The 25444-nt window shown below is 47.4% G+C and overlaps 1 protein-coding gene and 1 long non-coding RNA gene across 7 annotated transcripts in view; one reads left to right on the top strand and one right to left on the bottom strand.

Moving 5' to 3' along the window:
- Window positions 1–25444, bottom strand: part of LOC132912407 (homeobox protein homothorax) — a 502412-nt gene that overhangs the window by 197691 nt on the left and 279277 nt on the right. For all 6 annotated transcript variants that reach the window (XM_060969789.1, XM_060969791.1, XM_060969794.1 and 3 more), the window contains one exon: window positions 3196–3344. In XM_060969789.1, coding sequence (XP_060825772.1) covers window positions 3196–3344 — 149 coding nt within the window. The remainder of the gene's footprint in view (window positions 1–3195; window positions 3345–25444) is intronic.
- LOC132912419 (uncharacterized) lies at window positions 17151–18046 on the top strand. Its single transcript, XR_009659207.1, has 2 exons — window positions 17151–17598; window positions 17665–18046. It is a non-coding gene; the product is annotated as an uncharacterized LOC132912419 (long non-coding RNA).

Below are 25444 nucleotides of genomic sequence, written 5' to 3'. Positions count from 1 at the left end.
GTTAAACGGCTCTTTCCCGGCACGACTTTCACCCGGTTGACCGTGACTTTCCCGTTCAGTTTTCGCGTTTTACACGACGCACGTCGTGAAACTTCTCGACCAGAGTCGACATTCCCACTCGCTGTGTTACGGTATTTAGTGACACAAAGAAGAAGAAGCTAGACCGAAGAATATCAGATTGCGTCTAACTCGCGCCAACTAAGCGTAGCCACTCCGCCTCCATCAAATTAATTTAATGTATACTCGGTCGTACAAGACTCGGCTGACAACTCTTCGCGTCTACCAATCGTGCAGCTTTCCCTGCAACATATTCGTCTCCTTTGATCTAACATCGGCCAAAACACAGATTAGTTTTTCCCTTTTCATCGTCTACGACCGCGACAAGCGCTTTTATCCGAGCTGACCGCCACGTTCCTTATTCGATCGTAGTCATCTATATATGGTTGTATGTAAACTATGTCTACGTACTATCTGATGCCGCTTTCCCGCTCCTGTTGCTCTCCCTCTCTCTCTCTCTCTCTTTTTCTTTCTTTCGCTCTGCGTCATTGCGGAACGCGAGATTGGCGTTGGCTTTCTCGAACGGGAACAGGTTATTGGCGAGCTCCGACGAATTCCTTGGCGCGGGTCCCCGTGATTCCGAAATGTTTCGCCGACGGGGTGAAACGACGTGGCCGGTGGCCTGCTACGATCTGGAATCCTCGATGAAAACGACGCGACGCCCGACCACGACAAGACACGATGGAACGAACGACAACGTCGCGTTCGCTTTCACGGTGATAAATTTACCGAAGCGAACAGCTTGGTATTCAAGTTCGACCGTTACTCGATTTATTTGCACTTTAACGTGGCACAATAAGCAACCAGACAGACACTGTCTGCCGACGAAAGTAGATATCGAATATGTAGAATATATAGATATAATGACGTTATGGTACATCGAAGAAAAAGTAGAGGAGCAGAATGGTGAAAATTCGTGCGAAAGCAGCTAGTTGTACCGTGATTGAGCCACACTCGTTTCAGACATCTGTTCCGCAATAATTACCGACGAAACGGTCCCGCGGGGTGAACAAGGAGAATGTTAGCCCTTGTTGCGGTCGTAAGTCATCGCGGGAGAAAGATTAGGACGCTAAATCAAGGCTGTTGAGGCCGTAATTCGTTTGCTGGAAAAAGGGAACGTCGGAAGGAGCACTTTAAGAGACGGCTACTCGAGTGAATACACACTTGGCTCGAGTCAGTTACTCTTTTAAGCCATAATATGTATCCAGTGCGCCGAATGAATTCTGGTTCATGGTATAGTTGCTTAATCGCTCGTAATACAGCCGAGACGAATGCCTGACCAAGACGACCGTCACGAAAAACCACTGTAATTTCTGGCAGTGGATATCGCGTAATAGTAGAGCCATGGAGTATCAGACTTGCAACGAATTCTGCAATTATATCCCTCATGAAAATTATTTTTATCTTCTAATCGTACTTATTGATACTTTGGTCACGTGGTTAGATTGCTGAAAAAACAGGATCCTTCTAATCAATTTTTTAAATTCCACTTTTATAATCGAAGGTCGTTTGTAAATAGTTTTCTTTCACATCGATTGTGTGAACAAAATGTACATGGTGCTCTCCTCGACAAATCAGTGTCATAAACTACACAGCAGATCACACACTTTGGTTTTTAATTTACATACGATTGATCGTTTCTTGTCTAACACAGGAATGATATCGGCATCTTTGTATATACCATAGATTGTACATACCTGGAAGGCATTATCACATTGTCACCGTTGCTTCTGAATTAAGTAGCGAAAGTGTTCTTTTGTAACATTCTATTCACATTATCTCGATATACCGTAAATCTGATCTCTCGAGTGAATAATAATTTCCAACGAGTTCGTTGTTTGCTACTCGTGATAGCACTCGTTTACCACTAAATGCTATTCGCGATCCACAATATTTGCGAACTATTCGCCAACTCTGGCGCGAAAGCAGCTAAATAACATTTCGCAAAATCGCCAGCTAAAGCAACCTAAAACGACCGAGTACTTGAAGAGCATCAACACAGAGACACATTCTGGAGTAACATTAAAATCCTTTCAAGCACCGGCGCGTTAACCTGCTGCAAGCTCTGGAGAACGCGATTAACCGAATAAGAGGAAAGCCGCGCTCGCGGTATCAGGGGGCGAAGCTCGTCTTTTCACGACGCGCGATATCGTCATCGCGCAAACAGCGTATATGCATTAAACCATGAACCCACTATCCCCGACGTCATATCCAATACACGTTGTTAGGGGGTTGGTGAAGCCGGCGCTAGAGAAGCGTGGAGAAAGCGGGGTATCGGGGGGACGCGGACGGCGTGCTGGTTGCGGGGTGGTTTCGAGGGTAGCTGCCAACCCTCCCCCCGGTGCGGTAATGGCATTAACCGAGCTGCAATATGATTACCGCTCTCGCAAGGTAACCTGATCACACCCGAAATCTATGGGGTGTCCGTAGTATGAGGGACAATGTACCGTGCTCCGAATTGCCGCGCGCAACGTTACGCAACCGCGGCCACTGGCAACCAGCGCGCAACATTCTCTCTCTCTCTCTCTCTCTCTCTCTTTTCTCCCTTCACAGTCCCTTTAATCGCGTTGCGCTTTTTGCGGCTCAGATTACCCGTGAATCATTAGATGGCCGAGGACCCGGTGGGTTACGAGAAGAGGAGGCACCGCGGCCACCGCTCCTTATCTTGGCATTAGGAGATTAGTACGTCCCTCCGCTCTCGAACGCGTTTTTCCGTCTTCGCCTTTGCTTTTTCTTTTTCTCATCGTTCCCCGAGCTTAACTCCAGCGCCGGGTAAAAGCAATTTAGGAAATGTTTCTTTTTGCCGCGACGTTTCGTTGCGTCGTTTATCTTCGCTTCTCGGTTTTAAGCGCCGCTTGATAAGTGAATAATCGTTTGGAAACGATATTTAAACGGATAGGTTTTCACTTTGCTACCGTTATTGCAAGGAAGAAACTTAGGTAGGTTTCTTCCATGTAGGTCACGTTTGTATACGATTTGCAATAAGAAGATATACGAGTGAGAGTCAGAGCGATCGTTGACGAAGACGACGAACGACGTCGTTTGTCGTTTCTTGGCGACGCGTGTGAAAGACTCACGGACAGAGAAACGTCATGGAGATGTGCGATACGCGATGAAAGGTATATGCAAAATACTTACCGTGAGGTGTTGAAACAGCCACGCCCTGAGGATATTGGTCGCGACTTTGGGGAAGATACCCCTCTTCTTCTGGTTCTTCTTACCCGACGAATCATCGTCTTCCTCACCGGTGCCCTCGCCGCTGCCGATACTCGCGTTACTCGCGTCACCTGTAACCAAACGAAATTTGATCACATTAATTTTGTATTAAAAATCACTGAAAAAAGCTACATTTGAAATAACAATTGATTAACGTACGATAACGTGCCATTTAAATATTGATAGATGGCATAAAGAATCAAATCTGTTCCTTGAAATAGAAGAATTTTCGATCGTATCATGAACTTAGTCTAAGAACAAATTCTAATAACAATAAAACTTAACATAGATATAAAAAATTGCAACGATCACTTCGTACGTCACCGTTTTTAGGACCGAAATATATTTCGAATGTATTATTAAGGGTGAGATTTTAAAGTACTTTAAACCACGTCCCGATTTTCGGCGCAAAGTAGACTGAGCGCGATAACTGCCTCACCCCTATGACCAGTTCCCATGCATACAAACACCATTAAGCCACCCGCAATCACCCTGTCCCTCTTTCTCCGGCTGGCCCCCCTAAACGTTCTAGCCCCGATTCCGATGCCGTGCCTCTGCCCCCCATCCCTCGCTTTCATCCCCTGGCCGCATTAATTCCCCGTCATTTATCAATCTTAGCTTTTTAATTGCACGGTCACCAGGGACTCGAGCAGCGAGACGGTAATGAGAGATATTAAGACGGCTTACGGTCACGCTTTGCCGAAGCAAATATCATTTTTATAAATTATCGGGCCGGAGCCATTTCCAGGTATCCTCCCCGTTCATTTCTATCCCCTTTTTCCGTCAGATCCATTCCTCGCATTAATTAAGAGCCGAGTTGATGAACTCGTCCGGCGCTGCCGGCTGGGTGAAAATTGATGCTTTCGAGAAAGCCACTCGATGCTATTTTTCGCGAAGTCAGCATATTATACAATCAGAACTTGCCTAAGTATCACGAAACAACTCAGATCGATTTTGTTCAGTTACATATAACGCCAAGGCTATAGCGACGAATCAAACATTCAAAGATTGCAATGCATGTGCTCAAAAAAAATCTGTATACCTACACATTCGATTACATTGATACCATTGAATTTGTCAGAATGTCGATATAGTCCGAATATGCATCCACCGTAACCATAGCCTTAAACGTTTACTTCTGGAACTAGTAAGTAGAATAGAAATATCCTAGTCAGATATTTGGTCCCATATTCCAAACCAAATCACTCGCTTTCTAAACAAATTCTTCGCTAGAAATTGCACTAAATTCAAGTCGATTATGTACTGGGCTATCGCTCGCTAGGTGGTACATAAAAATAGTAACGAACGATTGAATCGGAGCAGCAGTAAACGCGATCATCAAAATTCAGCTGGCATACCGGTCGATCGATCTCGTTTGAAACGGCCGGAAGTACGAGGTTTCCTTTATTCTTATTCCTTTCTCTCTCTCTCTCTCTCTTTCTCTCTCTGTGGATTGGCGCGGAAGGAGAACGGCAGGCTACTTACGCCGACGGATTATAAATGACCAAGCCTTATCGTGCTGCCCAAGGCTCCGGTTCCCAAGGTTCTATCGTAACAGAGAGATCAGGGTGAGCCTCGGTGCTCCCGGGGGTTTCACGATGACAGGTCGCCCGGGGGCGCCAACCCAATATCGCCACCAACGCCACCACCCCTCGAGAGCCGAGGAACGGTCTCGTGACCGAGATTAACTTTGAATTCGTCCGGCGAAAAGGGTGGCCGGCAGCAGGACGAAAAATTTGTCCGTCGTAGAAGCGGACGGAGCGAAACGACGGGAGATCGATGGAAATCGGAGTCGTGCACGACGTATCTTCGCGTTCGCCGTTCTCTCCGGCAACGATCAAGGGCTGGAGAAAACCGAAGGGAAAAGCGATCGACTTCGATCAGCCTCTGTCGACCACCTGCCATTCGATTTCATCGACGGGATTTCGGATCTGACGGAGTATTTCATCGTACGGAATAATCAACGAGAGGAACGCACGAATGTTCAATTATGAATGGCGAATTTTTTTTAAACGTGTGGGTTTCGAACTACGATCGCCGTGGCTAGATCGATAGTAGTAACAGTAATTCGACAGTAATTCGATGCATTCCCTGGCAAGACAATTTATATTATATCCTTCGAGATCGGATAATTGTTTGTCAAGATACGATTTCTATAACCGTTTCTACGTACTACTCAGAAATTAATGTTCATGTGATTTTGCCATTATAAAGTGACAAATTTTAGGCTATAAAAAATTGTACAATAGAACTTAATTAGCTGAACTCCGTTTATATTTACTTATCAAACGAAATTTCAGTTATTGCTCGAGTAATTGCGCTACTAGAACTTCTATTACACGGATGTGAAATAATACATAGAGAGGGAAATTGATGAACCTCTATTACATGAACCCTAGTTATATAAATTGTTTGTCTCCCGACAAGTTCCAGTAAGCGTATTTCTACCGCATTTATATTTTTCTGCCCCCATAACGTGACCAGACATGTCTACAATAGGTAAATAACTCTCTCTTCGCTTCAATATATCAAAGATTCACGGAGAAATCTGGTGAATCTACATCTCGGACTAGCCACGATTTATCCTAGAATCGCAAATTGCTTCTAATGTATCTAACTAAATGTAGAAATCAGTGCGATGGAACGTGCAGATAGAACGGGTATAGACCGCGGTGCAGGAAGACTAGGCTCATGCAATCGCGCAATAACGGCCAAGAAATCACGTCATCACAGCGAGCCATCACGGTTGGATTCACAAGGAGCCAGGAGTCTTGGCGTCGATCCGTTTCCCTCTCTGGAGTAGGACGCTTGTTTTCGTCCGGGGGACAAGAGAGAGCCGTTCGTGGTGGTCCTTGTGTTCACAACACAAAAACGACGTTAGGTCCTCTCTCAATTCGTCGTCGACCAGCGTTGTTCCACGGGCTGTAATGGCGAGCCCGTACTGGAGAATAGAGCGATCTAGAGGCGCGCGGAACGGCCAGCAACCGGCTAACGGAATAACGGAATGGCCAGCGGACCGTCCCCCTGATTGCAGTTAATTTACTCGGTGAATCGAGTTAATGTAGCGTGCCGATCGTACGCTGCCGTTACCGTGCCCTGACGTATCGGTCGAAGAAGCCGTGCTCTCCGGCTCCTGCTCGTCAGGAATTTCTCATTTCCGCGAGAGAGAAACTAATCCCACCGAAAAACGAAGCTTCCCATCCTGAGCGGCTACAAGAAACGGAAGACGGACGTCGCGAACTAGACACCAACGCTAAAGAGATACGTTTTCCAAGGAGACGTGGAATGCTCCGATTGTTTTCAGACAGGAAGGAAAAAGGTAGAATAATGGAATTACTCGAACTAAGGTTGCGTTTGATCAGAGTTATGTGAAAGAAATACCGTGTCATATTCACCGACAATAATGTGGACAACGTGTTAAATAAACGCACTTTTCAGCAAGTGGAATATTTTGAACGATTTCAGAAACGAAGATGAAAGCATAATGGAAGAAGGTTACGTTTGATTAAAATCGTGTATCGTAAATGCCGACTAATATTCACCGTCGATGATTAAAGCGCGTTGCTTCTTGTTTATATATATCGTTTTATCTAAAGCATTAAGGTAACTAGAAGTGCTAGGCTAAAGGATACGCATCTAGCGCATGATGCATCTAATTTCCCACCATTCTAGAGCAATTAAGACCCAGCAATTAAGAATCCTGGCAAGGAGAATCCGGTTCTCTATAGTTCGCGCAAGTCGTTTCGCAATTTTACATCCGCAGTTTTGCAGATGAACTTCAGCACGCGTGAACCAAGGTCCGAACTGCGATACGTATCATCATCAGTGAAGAAAGTACGATGAGATCATAACATGCATCGATTAGGCTTCGATATTTAGATGTTTAAATGTCGCAGTAGAGAAATCGACAGAAACCTAAATACATACATAAAGATTAACATCTTAAAAATTAAGTCTTTATGGACTATAATTTAGTCCGAATTAAATCTATATGGAAAATTACGCACACCGCATTAGCTGAAACTGCATGAATCAGAAAGCTACTCGATACTTAGCTGCACGACCTCGCTACGCTACTACTTAATAACGTTCTCGTTTATAATCCAGCCACGGCGCTATTCACGCGTGACCAACTACCCACGTCCTGTCAATCATCGAAACCACGTTTGTCTACCTTCCGATCCTACTCAGCGACCAATTGCTATCCCAATTTGATTCTCGATCGCCTTAAAATACCTCGAACACATTGCGAAACATTGCGCGAAGCAGAAACAAGTGTCTCCTCGGTGTAACCAGGCAACAACCATAGGAAATTAAACGCGTGCAGGCATCGGGATGAAATTTAACGCGGCGATAAATTCCAGGGCGGAAAGTCGCGAAAATTGTGGATGGCATGCGCTGGTGCACGCGTGCACGCGCGCGTTCTCTCTACGACGCGTTTACGAGCGACACACAGCGGCCAACGCCATGGTGGGAGCTATATCGTCCTCGTGTTGATTTACCGCGGCGCACCGCGCATTTTTACTGCCACGTTATAGAGATTTAAGTGTAGCCAATTATACGTTTACGCCGTTCCTGTTCCCCATGGTGCCGGGAACATCAGACGACGAAGAGGATCGTCACGTTCTGGGACCAACGCGAATACAAGAGAGAACACCGATTCCCTTCTTTCTCCTTCTTAGCTTCTTTCTTTCGAAAGCTTTCGCGAGCTATATTTAGCCGATGGGTCAAGAATAAGCGAAGTCTCACGTCGGCCTGACTATACGCTATTTCGGGGGACACGGTGAAAACACGCGGTCTCTACGCCGAACTGGTTGCCATCGGGGAAACAACCTTCTCTGCTTTGGTATTCGTACCGATGATAAGAGCGCTACGATTGTAGACATATTTTATGAATATATTACAGTTGCTACAAAAGGTATTGGCACCCTGACCTTCCAATGAAGCGTGTTTTTATCTGGTTCTACCTTTCATTTTCGTATCAAATTTTTGTAGACGCATGAGAGCCCTATTAAATGATACGAAATGCAATATGCTTGGATCTAAGTAATTAGTATGTAAATTCTATATTAAATAGACTGGTATGGCAATATCTTTCATGGGTATTATGCATATGTATTGTATGTGTGCTATACGAAACATTTCATTATGCTGTGTTATAGAAGCAAATATTCGACACCTAACCACCCTGTATTTCATATCGCGTATCACGATACACGTATCTTTATATGAAATAGGATTAACGGTATCAGACGGAAAGTCGCGTCATAATTTATATCTAAGGCCCGCGGAACAATCGAAGAATGGTTAATTACACGCGGCGATTCGTCTCGCAGTGATAAATATGTTATTCTCTTGAACTGAATGGAGGATAGGATGATCAGGATGATCACGAGTGGAGTTCATGGGCCTGCAGCGTGTTCGCTTGACCGAGCATCGTGCACAGTGATTCGCCTTTGGAAATAATAAGCCACGATGACTGTAATAATCGTGATCGAAAACCAATGAGGCGGACGTATGTACGTGATCATTAGCAAAGTTGCGTGCACGAAGAAGATAACAAGGGAGCAACGAGCTTAAACGCTACGATAACACAATAATTCCGATAGAAGCAAGTAGCAATTAGTGTCACGCGTCGTCATTTTTATCGACGATCGAAAGAGAATCTCATGGTGTTCTGGAAGATGACAGAGACGAGATAAAGAAGCTCAACACCATCGAATACGTCTTGGTCGGAACCGAGAGCCCTACCTCTATTTAGGGTGGCCGTGCGGACTGTCGAAATAAACCGCGCATATGGCCACCGAAAATAAACTCCTTATTCCCATTCCGTCGAACGAACCCTGTTCACTTCAACTCCTCTTCCCTTACTTTACTATCTCTCGTGGTTGTTCGTTCCAGTCTTAGTCCCAGTCTTCGTTCCAGCTGAGCGGATCTGCTCGAACTCTTTGCAAGTACCAAGCGTAAAGGCGCCACAGCCTTCTGTCTACCAGCGTAGGTAGAGAAACGCATAGGATACCGAGGCATTTATTTGCTGATACGCTAGATGATACGGCACGCGTAGAATCACGAATCTCTGGAAAATGTGTCCAAGCAAAAAGCAAGAAGAAACGAAATAAAAAGTATCGTCCTACACGCTCCCATGACTATCACGTTTCGTAGAAAAATGGCGAAGGTCTCCTACGCGATTAAGATGCTTAAGTTATCGAATCTTGGGTTGTTCCTTAACTAATTTGACGGAAGAGGAACGATAAGGGAACAAAGGAGTCATTCTTCGAAAGACGTTCGACTTAGCAGTGTATGGTAAAATTAGAAAAACGAAAAAAAGTGGTTTAATGGAAAAAGCAAGTTTGTGCATTATTTGAGAGTAAATTGCGAGCAGTGTCGCTAAAGTTTGACAAAATATTGGCCCGTTAAAGCCGCGATTTATTTATCGATATTAGAGGATGTGAAATATGAAAGGAGTTAAATCAAGCCCAGCGATACATATATGTGTATATAGATACGTATATATACATTTCATTTTTCAAAACACATCGTGAACGTCACGCAAAAATAAACGATAAAGAGCGAATGCCGTTAAGTGGAAAATTTAATATCCCATGTTTCTCTATGATGTAATATTTGCAATAAACGTTCGTTGTATTTTCACGCAGTTTTCCACGCACGCATCGAACGTATGAAATAAAGTCGTACTGGTGTATATTTTAGATTCGAACACTATAAAAATGTGCTTTACTAAAATGTCCGCTCTTATTTTCCTATTTTTTTTTTTTTTTCAATCTCACGCAACGAACACTTTTTTCTATCAATAACCATTTCGCTTCTAATTCGATTATCCAAACCAGCACGGCCACTATCCATTAGAGGCGCCATAAACGTCAACGAAAGTTCCAACAATCGCGCCGATATTTCCTCCATATCCGTTTAACAGAAAAAAGAGGGAAAAAAAGGAAGGGAAAGCTGGAAAAGATCGAACGGCTGTAAGATAAAGTTCGATACGCCATCTCGATCGGGAGGGAGGAAAGGATTTTTCGCGTGGTTGGAAATCACGAAAGGGGTCAACGCACCAAAACACGCTTATTCTCGTTCGTTCAGAACGGCCTCGACCAGTTATACTAGCACGGCCAAAGCGAGAGAAGGAGAGTGCAGGTTCTCTGTTCACCGATTCCGAAACTATTTTCGGCGATGAAATGCAGCTCGACGGATCGTAGCCCACCTCCCGCACCCCTCTCTACTTTCCACTGGTGGTTGACTCCCACCCCCATTTTTTTTCCTCCACGGTCAGCGGAGGTGGATTTCTCGTGTCGCCCTTGCGCTAAGATCGCCACGGTCGATTTCTCGTGGCGCGCTTGTATCACGACTGACACGGACAGGCCGCTTAATCCGAGAATCTGCTTAACCAAAAGATTAATTGGCGATTGTGGGAGAGATGAGGCGCGATGAGGAGTCTGCCCTGTCGCGGTGACGGCGTCCCGCGGCAACGAAATCGGCCCGCGTCGGCGTCGCGCAGCGGCAGCCAACGGCGAGCACGCTTTGTAGGAGTTTGTCTTACAAATGAGCCGAGCGACGGGGATAATTTAGTACGCAGCGGCCGCGCGCGTTAACCTTTCGCTGCGCGACACTTGGACGCGCTCGTTACGCTTTGCTTACCACGCGGCTGACTATGCCTTATTCGGTGCGAACGATCGCGAGCAGATCTCACGGTTCGATTATATGCGAAGAAAGAAAGTGGTACGCGACGACACGTCGCGTCCTGGAGTAAATCGTTCGGTAGGATTCTGGTTTATTCTTTGTATAGAGAGAGAATCGTTGGAGACTTTAAAGAAATTCAAGTTGGAAAAGTGATTCCAAGAGTTGAACACGTTCATCGCTGATTGCATTCTCTGAGAGCTTTTGTAGAAAATTTATCTCTCTATCGTAGAACTTCAAGTAAATCATTCGAAAAGCTATTTTTCATAGCCACATGATTATAGAAGATAATAATAATGAAATATGGAACATTTAAAATCTTCGTGTTCTTTATATCTTAGGTAAAGGTATATTATACAGTCTACTACGAAATAACGACCAAATATTTGAAGTGAAATGAGCAAAAACAGGCACGTTTCGTAATTGTTCGTAGGGTATTTTAATTGAGAAGAGTGCTATACGTTAATTGTACTAAGATATATTATAGTTCGTCTAGTGCAACTTTCGTCTACTATGAACCATTGATGGCTCGCAATAGAGAAAATAGTTTTCGATTGCGTAACGTACAAAAATGTAGCAGTCAATTCGTCGAGAAGGAGAGACTCTACTTTTGTAAAATTCCTGTAACCACGGTGACGTAAGATATGTCGTCGAAAACCGAACGTAGAGACGAAAATACCGACCTATCGTCATCATGGGGCGAGGAACATGAGTCGAAGGGAAAAAAGAACGAGCGATGACACCGAATTTGTCCGAATTAATGTCTCGGAGTAATATCTGGAACTCTCTCATTTCGAGCGAAGCTGCATCTTCTTTTGTTCGTTTTGGATTTCCGAAAACGACTACAGAAATGTGGGGGAGATGTTGAATCGAACGAGTGATTTCGAGTAATTGTTTACACGAACTTGGGAAAACGGCGCGCGAAGCGACGAGCACGTCAAAGTGGTCGAAAGAGAAACACGTATTTTTCGACACCTGACGCAGCTCGTCAACGATGAACGTCGTACGCTCGCCACTTATTTACCGAGTCAAAATAGAAGGTATTAATAGGTCTCGTAAAAGAGGGTCCTGCGTCTTCATTCCACGAAATTATTTGGCACTTCTCGCGGTGGTCGAACACGTTCAACCATGACTTTTCCGAAACGAATCGCCAACGTAACCGAATCCATTTCCCAATCTCATAACATCCCCTTGCGCAACGTTTTTAAACTTTCCATCCAAAACATTTCGAAACACGAGAGCGCAATTTATTCTTAGACCTGCTCTCACACGCGCGCCTCTTAAATAAAGAAACTCTCCGGCGAACCACACCTTCCTTCCATTTCCATCGTCTCATCCGTTAAAGAATAAGAAGAAAGAAAAAAAAAAAGAAGACCTGTTGCAAAACGGCCAAGAAAATCCATCCATACGAAAGAAGGGAAAAGAAGGCGGTCGGGGACAAGCGTTGGATCGCAGCGCGCGAAGGCGAGGAACGAACGAGCGAGCGAGTCGAGCGGTTGATTGAGACATCGACGGAGCAGCTGTGACAGTTATCTGATTCATGGACATGCCGAGTATATTTTATGCCGTACGACCTATGAATACAGATCGATCGGACGCGGGACAGCAGTGGCCGTGGCGGCTCGACTGGCCCGAGGAGATCATAGGTACCTCCGCGTATATGGATATATCAATTACGCGCGCGTACGCGGACGAAGCCGCGCCGCAGCACGTACTCACGCGAAGAAGCTACGCGGCCGAGCAACGATGCAACGAGCGCGTCGCGTTAGACGGAACCGCGCGGCGGGGTACAACGCATTACGATTCATCAGGCGTCCGGGTACCAGTTCCGCGAGGATCCGCGGAGATACTTATCCGGTAACAATCTACGTGATAAATCGCCGATTTGTATCGACGCATCGTGTTGTCCTCCGATACGAAATGACGCGGCGTAAATCGCCTCGCGATCCAGCCGCTCTCGACCTCTTCTCCACGTCTTCGTCCTCGGCGAGCGATTACGATTACGTTCGTCGTGATCGCGCAGCGTGCAGGCGATACAGAGGATTACGGGACGCGTGTAGCGTGTGGGAAAGCGATATCGGATCGGTCGGAGAGAAAGTCGAACGTTGGCGGAAGAGACTCCATTGAACTAATCTGCTCTGGTCCCGGCTAACGCATCGTTCGCGTGCACGGATATTCGGCGGCAAAACGAATCCTCGTCAGACGCGGCCGCATTAACATAAAAGTCGCGACACAGATTTATCGTGGCGAGTAAATAACGATCGTCAGCGGGAAACGACGCGCGGAGCTCGTTGCGCAACCACCGAAGGCGCCTCGGTTAACGCGAGCATTAGCCATGGCGGTAACGCGCCGCGTCAGGAATCGCGTAATTGCGCGCGTGCAAAAGAAAACGAAAGAAAACGAGTTGACCGCAGACGCCAGAGAATTTTGTATTTCGTTCGTTTCGTGTACCTACCGTAAGATGTTGGAACGATCGTGGCAAATGCAAATCGAGGTGACGCGATTCTAATCTGGACTTGCGTCCGATTCTCTGACAGATAGGTAGTTGATGTCATCTTGGAATGTCCAGCTGGCGTCAAAAGCCATCAGCTCGAATGGCAATGCAGTCGTTGAACGTTAGCGTGGAACGTGAAATGGAATGAGAAACGTAGAAACGCGAAAGGGAGATATCAACGTGGCCGATGCTGGCAGCCAGGCACGTACGGAGATTGCACTAATTAATGCCACGGGACCGAGAGGCCGACGCAGCGGACTCGCTGATGTGCTGCCGCTAGGAACGACGCTGTTACTATGATAATTACCGGCAGAACGTGAGGCTCCGTCTTAATTGGGACTACCGGAGCGAATTAATAACGCGACACCAACGATGACCCGTTTCGCGACACCTCCTACAGCTTCTCGATCGCTCGCTTCCGATTAGTTATCGTCGATGGGAACGTCACCGGTTGACGTTCATTAAGGGAACGCAATTTCTATGCTAAAGGACAATTTGATCGGGATTCGTGGTTACTTGATAATAGAACGAGGCAAGCATGGATCAAAGAAAATTGCAGAGATAATGCACGATATAAATTACAACGTAGGACGAAAAAATGTAAGATTTGATCGCAGAGAAGTCGGAAACCGATCAACTTCGTCGGGGCTAATCGTTTAAACTTTGAAAAAATAAGCGTCGATCATAAGGTATACTAGTTTGAAATGAAAAAAATTTTAAGTAGATTAATTTCGCGGATAGAAATTTTAAAACACTTCTGGCTAAAAGTTTACTTTACTTTCTCAAGCGGAGACGAACATCCGCGGAAGAGCCAGTAAAATCGGACGTATGAACGGAAACTTAACGCGTGGTAGAAATAAAAGCGTTAATGGCGATGCGCCACCGGTAGATACGTCGGAACGCCGTTTTCGTCGTTTTCTTCTCCGTCTACTCCGTCTTCTCTGTTGGTTGACGTACGCGGGATGGCTTTCGGGTACATGTGACGAGCACGTGTCTCGAACTGGTACGTATCGGCTTTCGCCTTGGAATTAGTAAGCGGGTAGAGAGAGATAGTGAGTTTTCGCGGCCGGCGACGGAAGGGAAGCGGTAGGCAGCTCTACTTTTTGTCACCGTGTGCGGCGTCGCGACGCGTTTAAACTTTTCGTCATGCATCACGACGCGTTAACTCCCGTTTATTTCCAGTTGGAACCCTCTGCCACATATTTATAACCTAATCGGGTGCGAACGCGTCGAAACTCCCCTTCGAACGTCGACTATATTTACGTTACGTCGCCGTAGAAAATTTTGAAATTCGTATCGAACGTGAAGAAACTCATCCGATTCCACCGACTTTCTTCCTGGCAATTAGCGCGTTGCTTGTGGCCGAGGCGTTCCATTAACCGGCTAATTAACTCGACAAATGAAACACCGACGACGGAGAGCCGCGGACCTTAATATCGACGATCTATCAAGCCGACTAGAAATTTAACCGTGACGTCGTATTCACACGGCCGACCGCGTGCCCGGCATCAGCATGCAAATACGAAACTCGGTGCAATAGCGAGCACAGTTCTTGCCCGACAGACGCGAGACAGTGCCACGAAGGGAACGAAGGGAGAGAAACGCGGAGAGGAGCTCAAGAGAAATGGGCGCTGGTGGCCAGTAATGAGCCAGAAAACTGGCGACAGCTACGCTATGCCCTCTATATCCTATCCCAACGAGACGGGGCGCGATATTGTGCGACGTTCTCTCGCATCTAACTCTCGCACACGGCCGCGTCTCTGTTCCTTCGCAGTACGTACACACGGTGCGTTCTCGCTGGTGTGCCGGTGCACGCGCGGGCCCATAACTCACTGCGACTGGCCCGCAGGCCCGTCTTGTTAGCGCCCCGCAGAAACCGAACTGAGGACCTCTTCTAACTATGATACCGTCTGTTCCACCGATATACGCAGCCCGCTCGAGGGACGAGTCGAGGGACGACGATCCACGATGAGAGGAGCAACAGAAGAAAAACGAGAAATAGACGCGAGTAGGAGACGCAAAGGAGGGGCAACGGCGGGAAAGAGATAGAATAAGAAGAATAAGGGCATATATACAAAGACGTGGTTAGAAGCGAGTACGTGGAAGTAGGATAGAAGATCGAAAGTGGAGGAAAGCGAAAGAGGAAGAAGTCAAGATATACCCTCTTGCTCTTCCGATCCTCTGACTCCGCCAACGCGCATAAATGCATAGCTATCTCCGACCGCATCTTCCCCGGCGGAACGACCGAACGAAAAGAGCGCGTTATCGGTACTTCGACCTGATAAATCCCCCCGAAAGAATAATGAGTCGACATTATTCATGCTGACCCGTCAGCGTCGCTCGACCGGTCCACCGCGTTGGCCTTTCTCTCTCTCCCTCTCTGTCTGTCTGTCTGTCTCTCTCTCTCTCTTTCTCGCTCCCTTTGCCCGGAGCCGGCGCGAGTTTTCGACGCATCGCCATTAGGAGTTCCCGACAACGAGCATTGGGAGAATCCGACCGGTAGAATCGGGCCGGACGATATTAGGAGGCCGCTTAGCTGGATCAACTGGAATTCAACCGAGGTACCGGGTCTCGTTTCGGAGGCCACGAAGGGGGCGGCGGATCCGTCGGCACCGTTTGGTCGATAGAGGACTGCCTGTGAGACTTTTCGTATCAACGACCACGCTGGATCGTAAATTATCCAGGAGCACGGAAGGAGAATGCTGCCTGTAATGTCGCGTGCTCACGACGACGAAGATCGTTGTTTGAGAACGTTGTCAGGGGAATGGAATAGCCTTCCTACGAATTCGCCACGACACGTGTTGTTAACGTTAATGGCACCTTGACACTCTTCCCTGTCAACGGGAGAATGCCGTTTACGCGGCGTGGCTTGTTTGTCGGGGGATATGGGTAATATAGAATCTAGATAGAGAAACGATTTCAGATAAACGGGTGCAACTATCTCTCACAGAGTTTGTCTTCCGTATGTTCACATATTCACGTAACGTATATTCTAGCGAAATTATTTATCATCTTCAGTTGATTACAAATCGTACGATTCGCCGAATCGAAAGTCGAAGAATATTGCAGTCGACGAGAATAGATTTGCAGAACGCAGCCGTCCGACGGTTGTAACTGTTCCGATGCAATTTCCGCCTTCGCCAGAAACAAAACTCTTGTTCGCGTTGGATATTACGGCACCGGCTAGAGTGCGGAATCGTTGCCGCGGCTCCGCATCTATCTGTGACACGTTGAGTGACACGTTTAGCACGCGCGTCCGTTTTATTACGGTCCCGGTTTCGCGTTCCCCTTCGCCCGATCCTGGCCGCGGCTCTCCATCCAATTTCATCGTACAATAAAACACGTGGCGACAAATTCGCTGCTCGGCAATCACGATCGAAACCAGCCCGGCAGTCACGAGTCTCCCCCGCGCTCCGCGACGATGATGACGCGACTTTGCGGTCCGCTCGGCAGGGCTTTAATTTCCCATAAAACCGTCGATAACTTTGCCAACGCTGTAAATGTGATTTACGCGCGCCGTTTCCATTTCCGTGAATTCCACCAGCCGAAGAACGTTTCGCAAACGTGTTTTTCCCTCGTGCGTTTCCCGATAGATAGACGGACAGGGGATCTTCGATTTTCCGCTGGACGTCGAAGAGAAGTTTCATTATCGATTCGGTAACCTAGGCGGCCACTAGAGTTTCTTGAGTGTGACAACGAGGTATGGGAGAGAGAGAGAGAGAGAGAGAGAAGTTTGAAGGATCAGAAAGATGACGCGAGGGGGAGTCGAACGACGACGTACAAAAAGCTAGTTTGTTGTCCGCTCGCCTTTTGGACGCGTCGCGTTATTTAGTGGCGAGCCTCGTCTCAACTCGCTTAAGTGCTCCGGTGACTTACATCCCTTTGGGGCAAGGGCGCGCTAAGGGGGCGTGACCGTGTACCGTCCCGTCAGGGATCGGACGTATAATGGAAAGTTTGTCGAAAGCGGGAAAGGGCGGCTTGGTTCGCGTCCGTCGGCCAAAATAACGAGTAGATTTCTTCGGGTACATAGAAGTAGAGAAACTTCTTAAATAAATTCGCTTGTCTTGTATCTTAAATAGAACTTGTCGTTTTCAAAAGTATGGCAATTCTTTGGAATATTTGATCATTTAATTGTAAAGGTAAGGGAGTGTATAAAAGAGATAAGAAATTTTTTATACATGCTGGAAATATAAATGATCTTCCAGGTCGTAGAAGCAGGCGCGAAAGAGGTGCTTTATGGAACAGTTTGTACCGATATCGAATGCCTGCTCGAATCTCGAGGGTCCTTGGTCGGAAAACAGCACGGTACCAAGTTCAGGCCGGTACTTACGATCAACTGGCGCAGCGAAGCATCGCTGGCGATACATCATCCGGAGAGCGCTTATCTCTCCCGGATCTGCTATCTCGTTGGACCCCCGTCCTATCGAACAATGCCTCGCACGAGATATACCTTGCTCGCAAGAGATCGTGGCCAGGCTGCTGTGCATCGCGACACGCTTTATGCCATTAAAATTTTTCCACGACGCACACGCGATCCTTAAAGCCCAAGAGTAGCGAAATAAAACGAGTATCGACAGGAATAAAAAACTTACCCTTCAGATTTTCAACTTGTTAGGAGAAGAAAGTTTCCGATACAGAGAGCGAAGTATTTTGTCAACTAGTGAATTTATGATTGCTAATTGTTAATGGGTATATCACGGAATATTTTATTCGTAATTCCACATTTCCTGAAGCATTGCATAAAATATAGGATATTCTATTAAAAAAAATACAGAGTTGCTTTGAAAAATACGGAAATGCTATCAACAGAGCACCGGCCACGAAACTAGACAGCCTTAGTACAGAACGTTTTACATGTGCAAGATAAATAATTTCCCATGTAGAGATGTATACTAACGATTCATATTCTCTTCTCCTAAATCATAACAAAGCAATTTCTCCGAGATATTACTTCAAGAATCGTTGCAAATCATTCAACCAATACGAACATTTAAGAAACCTTTCTCAACGTATCGTAATACGACGGAATCTACATGGAAAGGCTAACAAAATATGCCACGTATTGCTGTAGCACAATTTCAGAATTACAAGTTCCTGGATCGAAACTTGGGTTCAAGCTTCCTGTACGCTATCTCACGTTCCAAATATCCCCATCCGTCTGCGTGACGTATTATAAAATCGAATACCACGAACGAAGCTGCGAAGCCATTCGGCAAATAACAGTGCACCGCAGCGGTGCACCGCGCAAAGTACCAAAAGGTTAATAAGAAACAACGGTGTGCGCCGTGGTTTCAAGGAGTTCAGAGAACGACGTCCATCAGCGGCGGCGTGTACGCGCGCTCGATGATCTCGGCGGCCCTTGGCCGTACCTTGTGCTTCCCACCGACGTGCCCTAATACGAGCGGCGTACGCAGGAAACACCGACAATCGTCTTCGGCGGCTGCAGCGTGCGCGGCACCGGGAGAGAATCGCATAAGGGGAAGCCGTGAATGGCGCGATTCGAGAGCTACCTGGAATCCGCGACAGCCGTCTAATCAGCGCGGCGCGATTATTATCTCCATTTTAAGCATACGCGGAACGTCTTGCGGCGCATAGAGGAGGCCATATACAAGCGCCTAATATGGCGGTCCGTCTCATTGGCTGCCTTAGGTGGATACAGATCGTTCCCCGGCTATTCGAGAGACCGCGTCTCTCTTTCTCTTTCCATCTTGGTGGATACGCGTCGGCTTCGTAAGCGCGAGAGTCGTCTTAACACAACCTCGCACACATGTTCCGGCACGGCGAAGGTGGGAGAGAGGTGCTGAACATCCGAGACGAGGGAGGGGAGAGGACAGAAGTTAGGGGAGGGCCCCCGTGTGCTTGGGATGGAGGCAGCATTCCATCAAACCAGACTCCATCTTATGTACGTCTAAACCCCAGGCAACGTATCTCCATTCTATCTCCTTTCCGCGCTCGTCCCCGATCCATCCGTCCTCCTTCCGCTCCTCTCTCAATTCTGATCGAACGCTGCTCCATCCGCGGCTGCCTCGTTTTTTATGAACACCGTGTAAAGCCTGCGCGGGATCAAGGGACCGCCGATCGAGAGGATGAGGAGGATAACGTGTTCGTCTCGAACGGAGCAGTCGGCGATTAGTTTCCATTATTTTCGTACGGTTGGGAAACGAAGCGATACGAAGTGAAACTGTTGAAATTTAAACAAACGACTGAAAGAAGTGGAAACGGTGGGACGCGTGTTCTACTTGAATTCTTCTCGAGACGTCAGAATTGATATTCCGTGTCAACAACAAGGGCATCAGTCTTCGTGGATGCGAGAGAGGTCGACGACGCGACGGCGAATGGGCGCGTTGACGTGTCCCGATGGATGCATTTTTAACGGCACGAAAATAGCGGCAAAAACGCGGCGTTCGGCTTCGTTGCCGCGGAGAAGAGCCCACGAAGTTCATCGCAGACAAAACAGCGACAGCTGCGACAAAAACGAGCACGATGTAAACGGCCACGACGACACTGTGTCGGAACCGAATTTCATGTCCCCTTCTTTCCACTGTGTTTCATTTGAATCCTCGCGTCCCTCCCTTCGCATGCACCTTCAAAGTGGTGTAAGAGTACATAAGTCTAGCGCCGGTTCCCGTTCGTTTCGCCTCACATGACTATTGAAACCACGCGTCTCTCACTAGCAAACGTTGTAATCGCCAAGTCTCGCTCCTCTACTAAACGTCAACAACCAAAGTGAACCGAAGTTGGCGCATAATAGCGCGTAAAAAGCTCGTGATTATTCATTCTGAAATATCGCCACTCTCTATCTGTTCCCTTTCGTTCCTTTATCATCGTTAAAATAGATCCGTAAAAACTGAAACAGTGGATTGTTAGCGCTCCTAACATTTCGCCACGAAACGAGGATAGATTTCGCGTGATCATAGGATACCTGGACCGAGCAAATACACTCGTCGAAGGCGCGGGACCAGGTACACGCGTCCATGGATCTAGAAGTCGCCGAGGTCAGGCACACTCGCAGCGACACGACTACGATATCGACACCCGGCTCGGCTCGTAAACCTAACCCCTTATGGCGACGGCGAGTACGTGGCTTGCACGGCACGTCGCTATCTCACGAGAGGCCGAAACGAGTGAACCCGCGTGAAAGAAGGAGGGAAGAGAGCTCGCGCTGGCCGATATGTAGATAGAAGAAGTAGGTGTACAGTATGTAACGTCGCTCGGGAGACCCGTTGCGTGGGCGAGACCTTCCGTTACTTTACGATTATTTTAGCACGGCTGTCCCGACTTGATGTCGCTAAAATCGCAGCAGAAAAACGTCGAGGGGAAAACACGAGGAAAGATGATCGTTTACGACGGATTGGATGTCCCGCGGGATAATCGATGCTCCGTGATCCAGCGAATTTTATTCGAACGTTCGGCTAACTGTAAAAACTGTGTTTCTCTCAAGTTATGCTAGGATAAGGAAATTGGCTGCTTCGCGCGGAACGTCCAAGTGCTTGTTATCCGTTAATAAATTCTCGGATACCTGATTGTCTAGAGCGAGTCCCTTGAATTATTTAAATCTTATTTCTATAGAAGCGAGTTTCAAGGACCGATAAAATTTGTCGAAGAAGAGATAGACAATTACGATGTAGGATAGAGTAGACGGAAAATCGTACGACCTCGTGGATGGATAAGTATTCAGATTACATTCGCATTAGCGCCGTTTTTACGACGAGCGCTACGCGATAGAGATGAAGTAGATCCAGACGACGTTCGACAGACGCGTCCCGCAGGTCTCGCGGTTGCGAAATATCGGATACTGTCCGTGTATATAACCGTTTGGTTAACTATACCAAGATGCTGGAGAAACTATTGGATGGGATCTTCCATCCAGGACGTTGATCCTTGGCGTGTCAACGTTCTATAAGAACGGTTACATAAAAGCTATTTCGGTGCCGCGACCCCTGTCTCTCTCGTGATTAATGAAAGCGACGAATTTATAAACGTTCCGATTCCGAACAGGCAAGGTCATTACCTTGCTATTTTACTCGACATCTCGAGGTCGTGTTTCTTTAAAGGAACACATTTCGATCGAACGATTACACGAAACGAGGGACGAAATCGTAGAAAATTGCTGGAAGTTAACCGATGCACGACAGCAGGACTACACGAAGGCTGGCTGGCCGCGAAATGAATATTCAGCTGTATCGAAAAACGCACCGGCGTGTACCCGGTACTTTTCCCGGTATCGCGTCGCGAGATGATCGACCATGTAAAGCGATCGAAGGGGAATTTGCATCGAGTTTCAGCGCGGCAATTTGTACCGGCGCGAATAACTGCGCAGAGAATGCGAAAAGAGCGACGGCAAGGTAACGACGACTTCTCCGTCGTCCTCGTGTATGTAAATGCGCGGAGGCACCTGCAGTGATAAATTGATTATCCCTGCTTCCCGTGCCTCCTCGCCCCTCGTCGGCATGGACCCGATGGAACAACGCAGCCGCTCTCGATCGGCCGGAGCCTGGATCGCATTATAATAAATACATAATATCGGTACTTTACATGTTGCGCGGCCAAGAGACCTAAAGAACGCCGGTAAGTGGTGGCCTCCGGCGAGGACCGTGCAATTTTGAGAATTTTTTACGCCGCCTACGATGCAACAACGTCCGCGAATATAAATATGCACACGGTGCTCCAGATGGTAGCTGTCTTCCATTACCACGCCCCCGATTTTCTGGATTCCCTTAATGCATAGAACGCTGTACTATTTCATCGATATTGGCATCTTTATCGGCGGCCAGCTAGCCTCGTCGATATAAAATCGCAGGGATTTCGTGTTTCGAGATCGAACGAGGTTCTCCTCGATACACGATGCCAAAGTGCCACGTAGAAGCGTGTTACACGAACGAGAGAACAGGGACGGGTTACGGTTCTCTGTCAGGGATGCAGAGGGAGAAGAGGAGGAGGAGGAGGTGTAGGAGGAGGAGGTGTAGGAGGAGGAGGAAGAGGAGGAGGAGGAGGAGAAAGCGGAATCGCATTGTTTCTCTTGTCGTGGCAATCCGTTTGTCGGAGCACTCCAGTCGAGCGTTCTCATTCGCCCTTCTACTCCGTCTAGTCTCATCGTCCAGCTCCGGCTTCTCCACGTCCGTGCTCTCGTCGAGTGCTTGGACTTCTCAACCACCCTCGAATCGACCCTCCAAACAGCAGCGGAAAGTCCCCCCGGCCATGCACGCGCACCCTCCAAACGCCGACAATTAGTTTCCCATTGACCTATACCGCGGACCCCTTCGTGGTACGGCTTTGCGAAAGAATTAAACCAGAACAACAAACAAACAGAGAAGCGATTACTCTCTTTCGTTGGGGTGGACGGTGTTTGGATGTAGCGTGGCGAGAAATCGTGAGAGCCTACCCGATTGCTTGCTACACGCTCCGAACAACACACGTATGGAGTATCTCTCAGCCCTCGAACTGTTGTCAGAATTTATGGAGTCGATTTTCGAATTAAGTTTCAAATTAGGAAAAAGAATGTCTACGTGGTGAAATTCCAATCGGCGACATAAAAGTCAGGTAGACGGAGAACGAAGAAAGTCAGACTCGGTCGAGGCACAAGCTCATTACCGAATCTCGCAGCAGATCGAGCAAGGCGACGTGGAACAAAACTGGTCTGGCAGCGAGCGAACCGCGTATACGTGGCACTGATAGCGGCGATACTAGTCGATACGTGGTCGGAGCGCGTGTAAGTCGCGAGGCTCCGTGTGTCACGTCCGGCAGGTAGCGGCAGAACGTGTAGCACACGCGCTCAACCTTCTTTTCAGCCCCCCCCCTTTCTATCCCTCCATGGCCCCGGCGTTGCAGAGACGCCGGTTGTAATTAAACGGCGAGGATGCTGCCGGAATAAAAGTCGAGTGGCTCGGCTAATTAACGACGGCGAGGTGTTGAAATCGAGTCGCAGTATTTCACGTGGAGGAGACCCCGGTTGAACCTCTGGTCGCCGCGCGACGAGCGTGTCGCAAGCCCGAGAAACGAGCCACGGGGACCGCAAGAAAAAACGGGCACCGGTCGACCGTATGGATTCTCGAGACACGGGCAACTAATAGGGCGGGGTGAGAAACACGTCGGCGAACAGATAAGGAGAGAAGGAAGAGACCCATCTGGCCCGGCATAATAATTTGTGCTCTCACCTCTTTCTCCGTCGAGCGTTCCTCGTTTGACGGGGATGAAGAAGAGAAGATCGAGAGTTAGTTGTCTCAATTATAGAGGAAAGAGAGAATCTCCACGGTAAAGGGAAAAAGAAGACGGTAAAACACAGCGCACCGCGTGTGTAACGATAAAAGAAGAAAGGAGGGAAAAAAGGGACGAAGGCTTGGAAAAGGTGGCTTGACTCACCTGTATCGAATTGCAAATTACGATCGATCCTCCCCCACTCTGTGCACGCCGTTTCTAATAAGAAATTCGATTTATCGATGTGGGCGAGGCATCGTGGTTGCGTACACGCTCTCGCACGGCGATATACCAGAGCGTGTAGTAAAACAATAATAAAACGGATGGAAAGTGAACGAGTTCCGTGTACCGTTATTTCGTAAAAGGAGCGATGATCGTGGATAATATTTTTTCAAGGAGTGTCACCGCTCGAAAGAAAGGAACAGGGGTCGTAGCGTGTGTCCCTATCAGTTTCTTCGGCGTGTTTCTCGAAAGCCCGACCAAGTTCTGACGGCCCCGCTATGAAAGAAGAGAAAAAAGCGAGAACGAGGATCATTGTACTCGTGGATCGAACGCGACGGATTCCTTGTACGATGGAATGTAACGCCGTAATAACACGGTGAACGTACTGGTAATATCTGCTGAGGTATATGCGAAGTACCTCTTGTACGACGATGTAAACGCATCAAGTGCCGCTCGGCTACGTTCTAATAGATATACCTCCTTTTCCACCACATCCTTTTAGCAATGAGCATCGAACATACTTTAAGCTAACGTCGAAAAGGGACTCGAATGACTATTCGATGCGGTCGCTATGCTCGTAGTGCCGAGCGGCAAAGGTCGGGTTGTATACACGTTAAAGGTACCTGCTGGCACTTACTTCTTGAAAACGTTATTCCTGTCTGATGCCTAACGTTTGAAGGATACGCTAGGAATTCCTTTGCAATCGTCTATCGCGTATTGCAAAGGCGTAGATGTTAACGTAACGATACTGTTCCTCGCGTAATAGGATACCCATTGAACACGATGAAGTTTATCAGTGACTTTTATAGTTTTCAAAAGCGGGCCAAGTCGTTAATTATCCGGGTATCGGCTGTTAGACTGCCGAGTACTCCTTTCTTGAAAGGTTACGCCAAGTTTCGTTCTATTTTCGCGCGAATTCTCAAGAATTTACCGACTCCGTTGTTTCCAGTCCGTTCCATCTGCGCGCGCTCTCTCCATCCTTCGCCTCTTCACCTTCGGCGCCCATTGTAGTCGTCGAAGCCGGTGCGCGCATTGTGCTCCGACACAATAATAATTGCGCTAATGATCGCGCTCGAAAAGCGCTTCGTAATCGGTGGGTACGAACCGCTTCAGCCTCTTTAGTCATCCTTTAAAGTATCCTACGAAAGTATTACAAGTTTCGTCCAGTCTGAAATCTGTTAAAAAGTGCAAGTTGCAATTCGTAATAAAAAGGGTTACGCACGGTCGTGTGCTTATGGATCGTTCGAAAGCTTCCGTCGTGTCACCGTCGGGAAAAAGCATAAAACCGTTCGAGTATACGCCAACGAGAGAGTCGGATTATAATTCCCTTCCCTTCGGCCCTTCGAACAAGACAGGAAGGGCAGAAAATGAGAAAAAAAAATGGAGAAAAAGCCGATTCACCTTTGTCGAGCAATTTTGCGAACTCCCATCGACAGAGAGAACAATTACGGACGAATTAGCGAGAAAAAAAAATGAATCTATCCAGACGCAGACAAAATTAAAAGGGGGACAGGGGTGGGGGTAATGAAAGAACCGGACAAAATGAAAGAGACGGAGACAGGAGCACCG

This window comes from Bombus pascuorum, chromosome 12 (genome assembly GCF_905332965.1).
Source record: "Bombus pascuorum chromosome 12, iyBomPasc1.1, whole genome shotgun sequence".
Taxonomy (NCBI): domain Eukaryota; kingdom Metazoa; phylum Arthropoda; class Insecta; order Hymenoptera; family Apidae; genus Bombus; species Bombus pascuorum.
The sequence above is the reverse complement of the archived record's forward strand: the minus strand, read 5'-3'. Positions and strand labels throughout refer to the sequence as shown.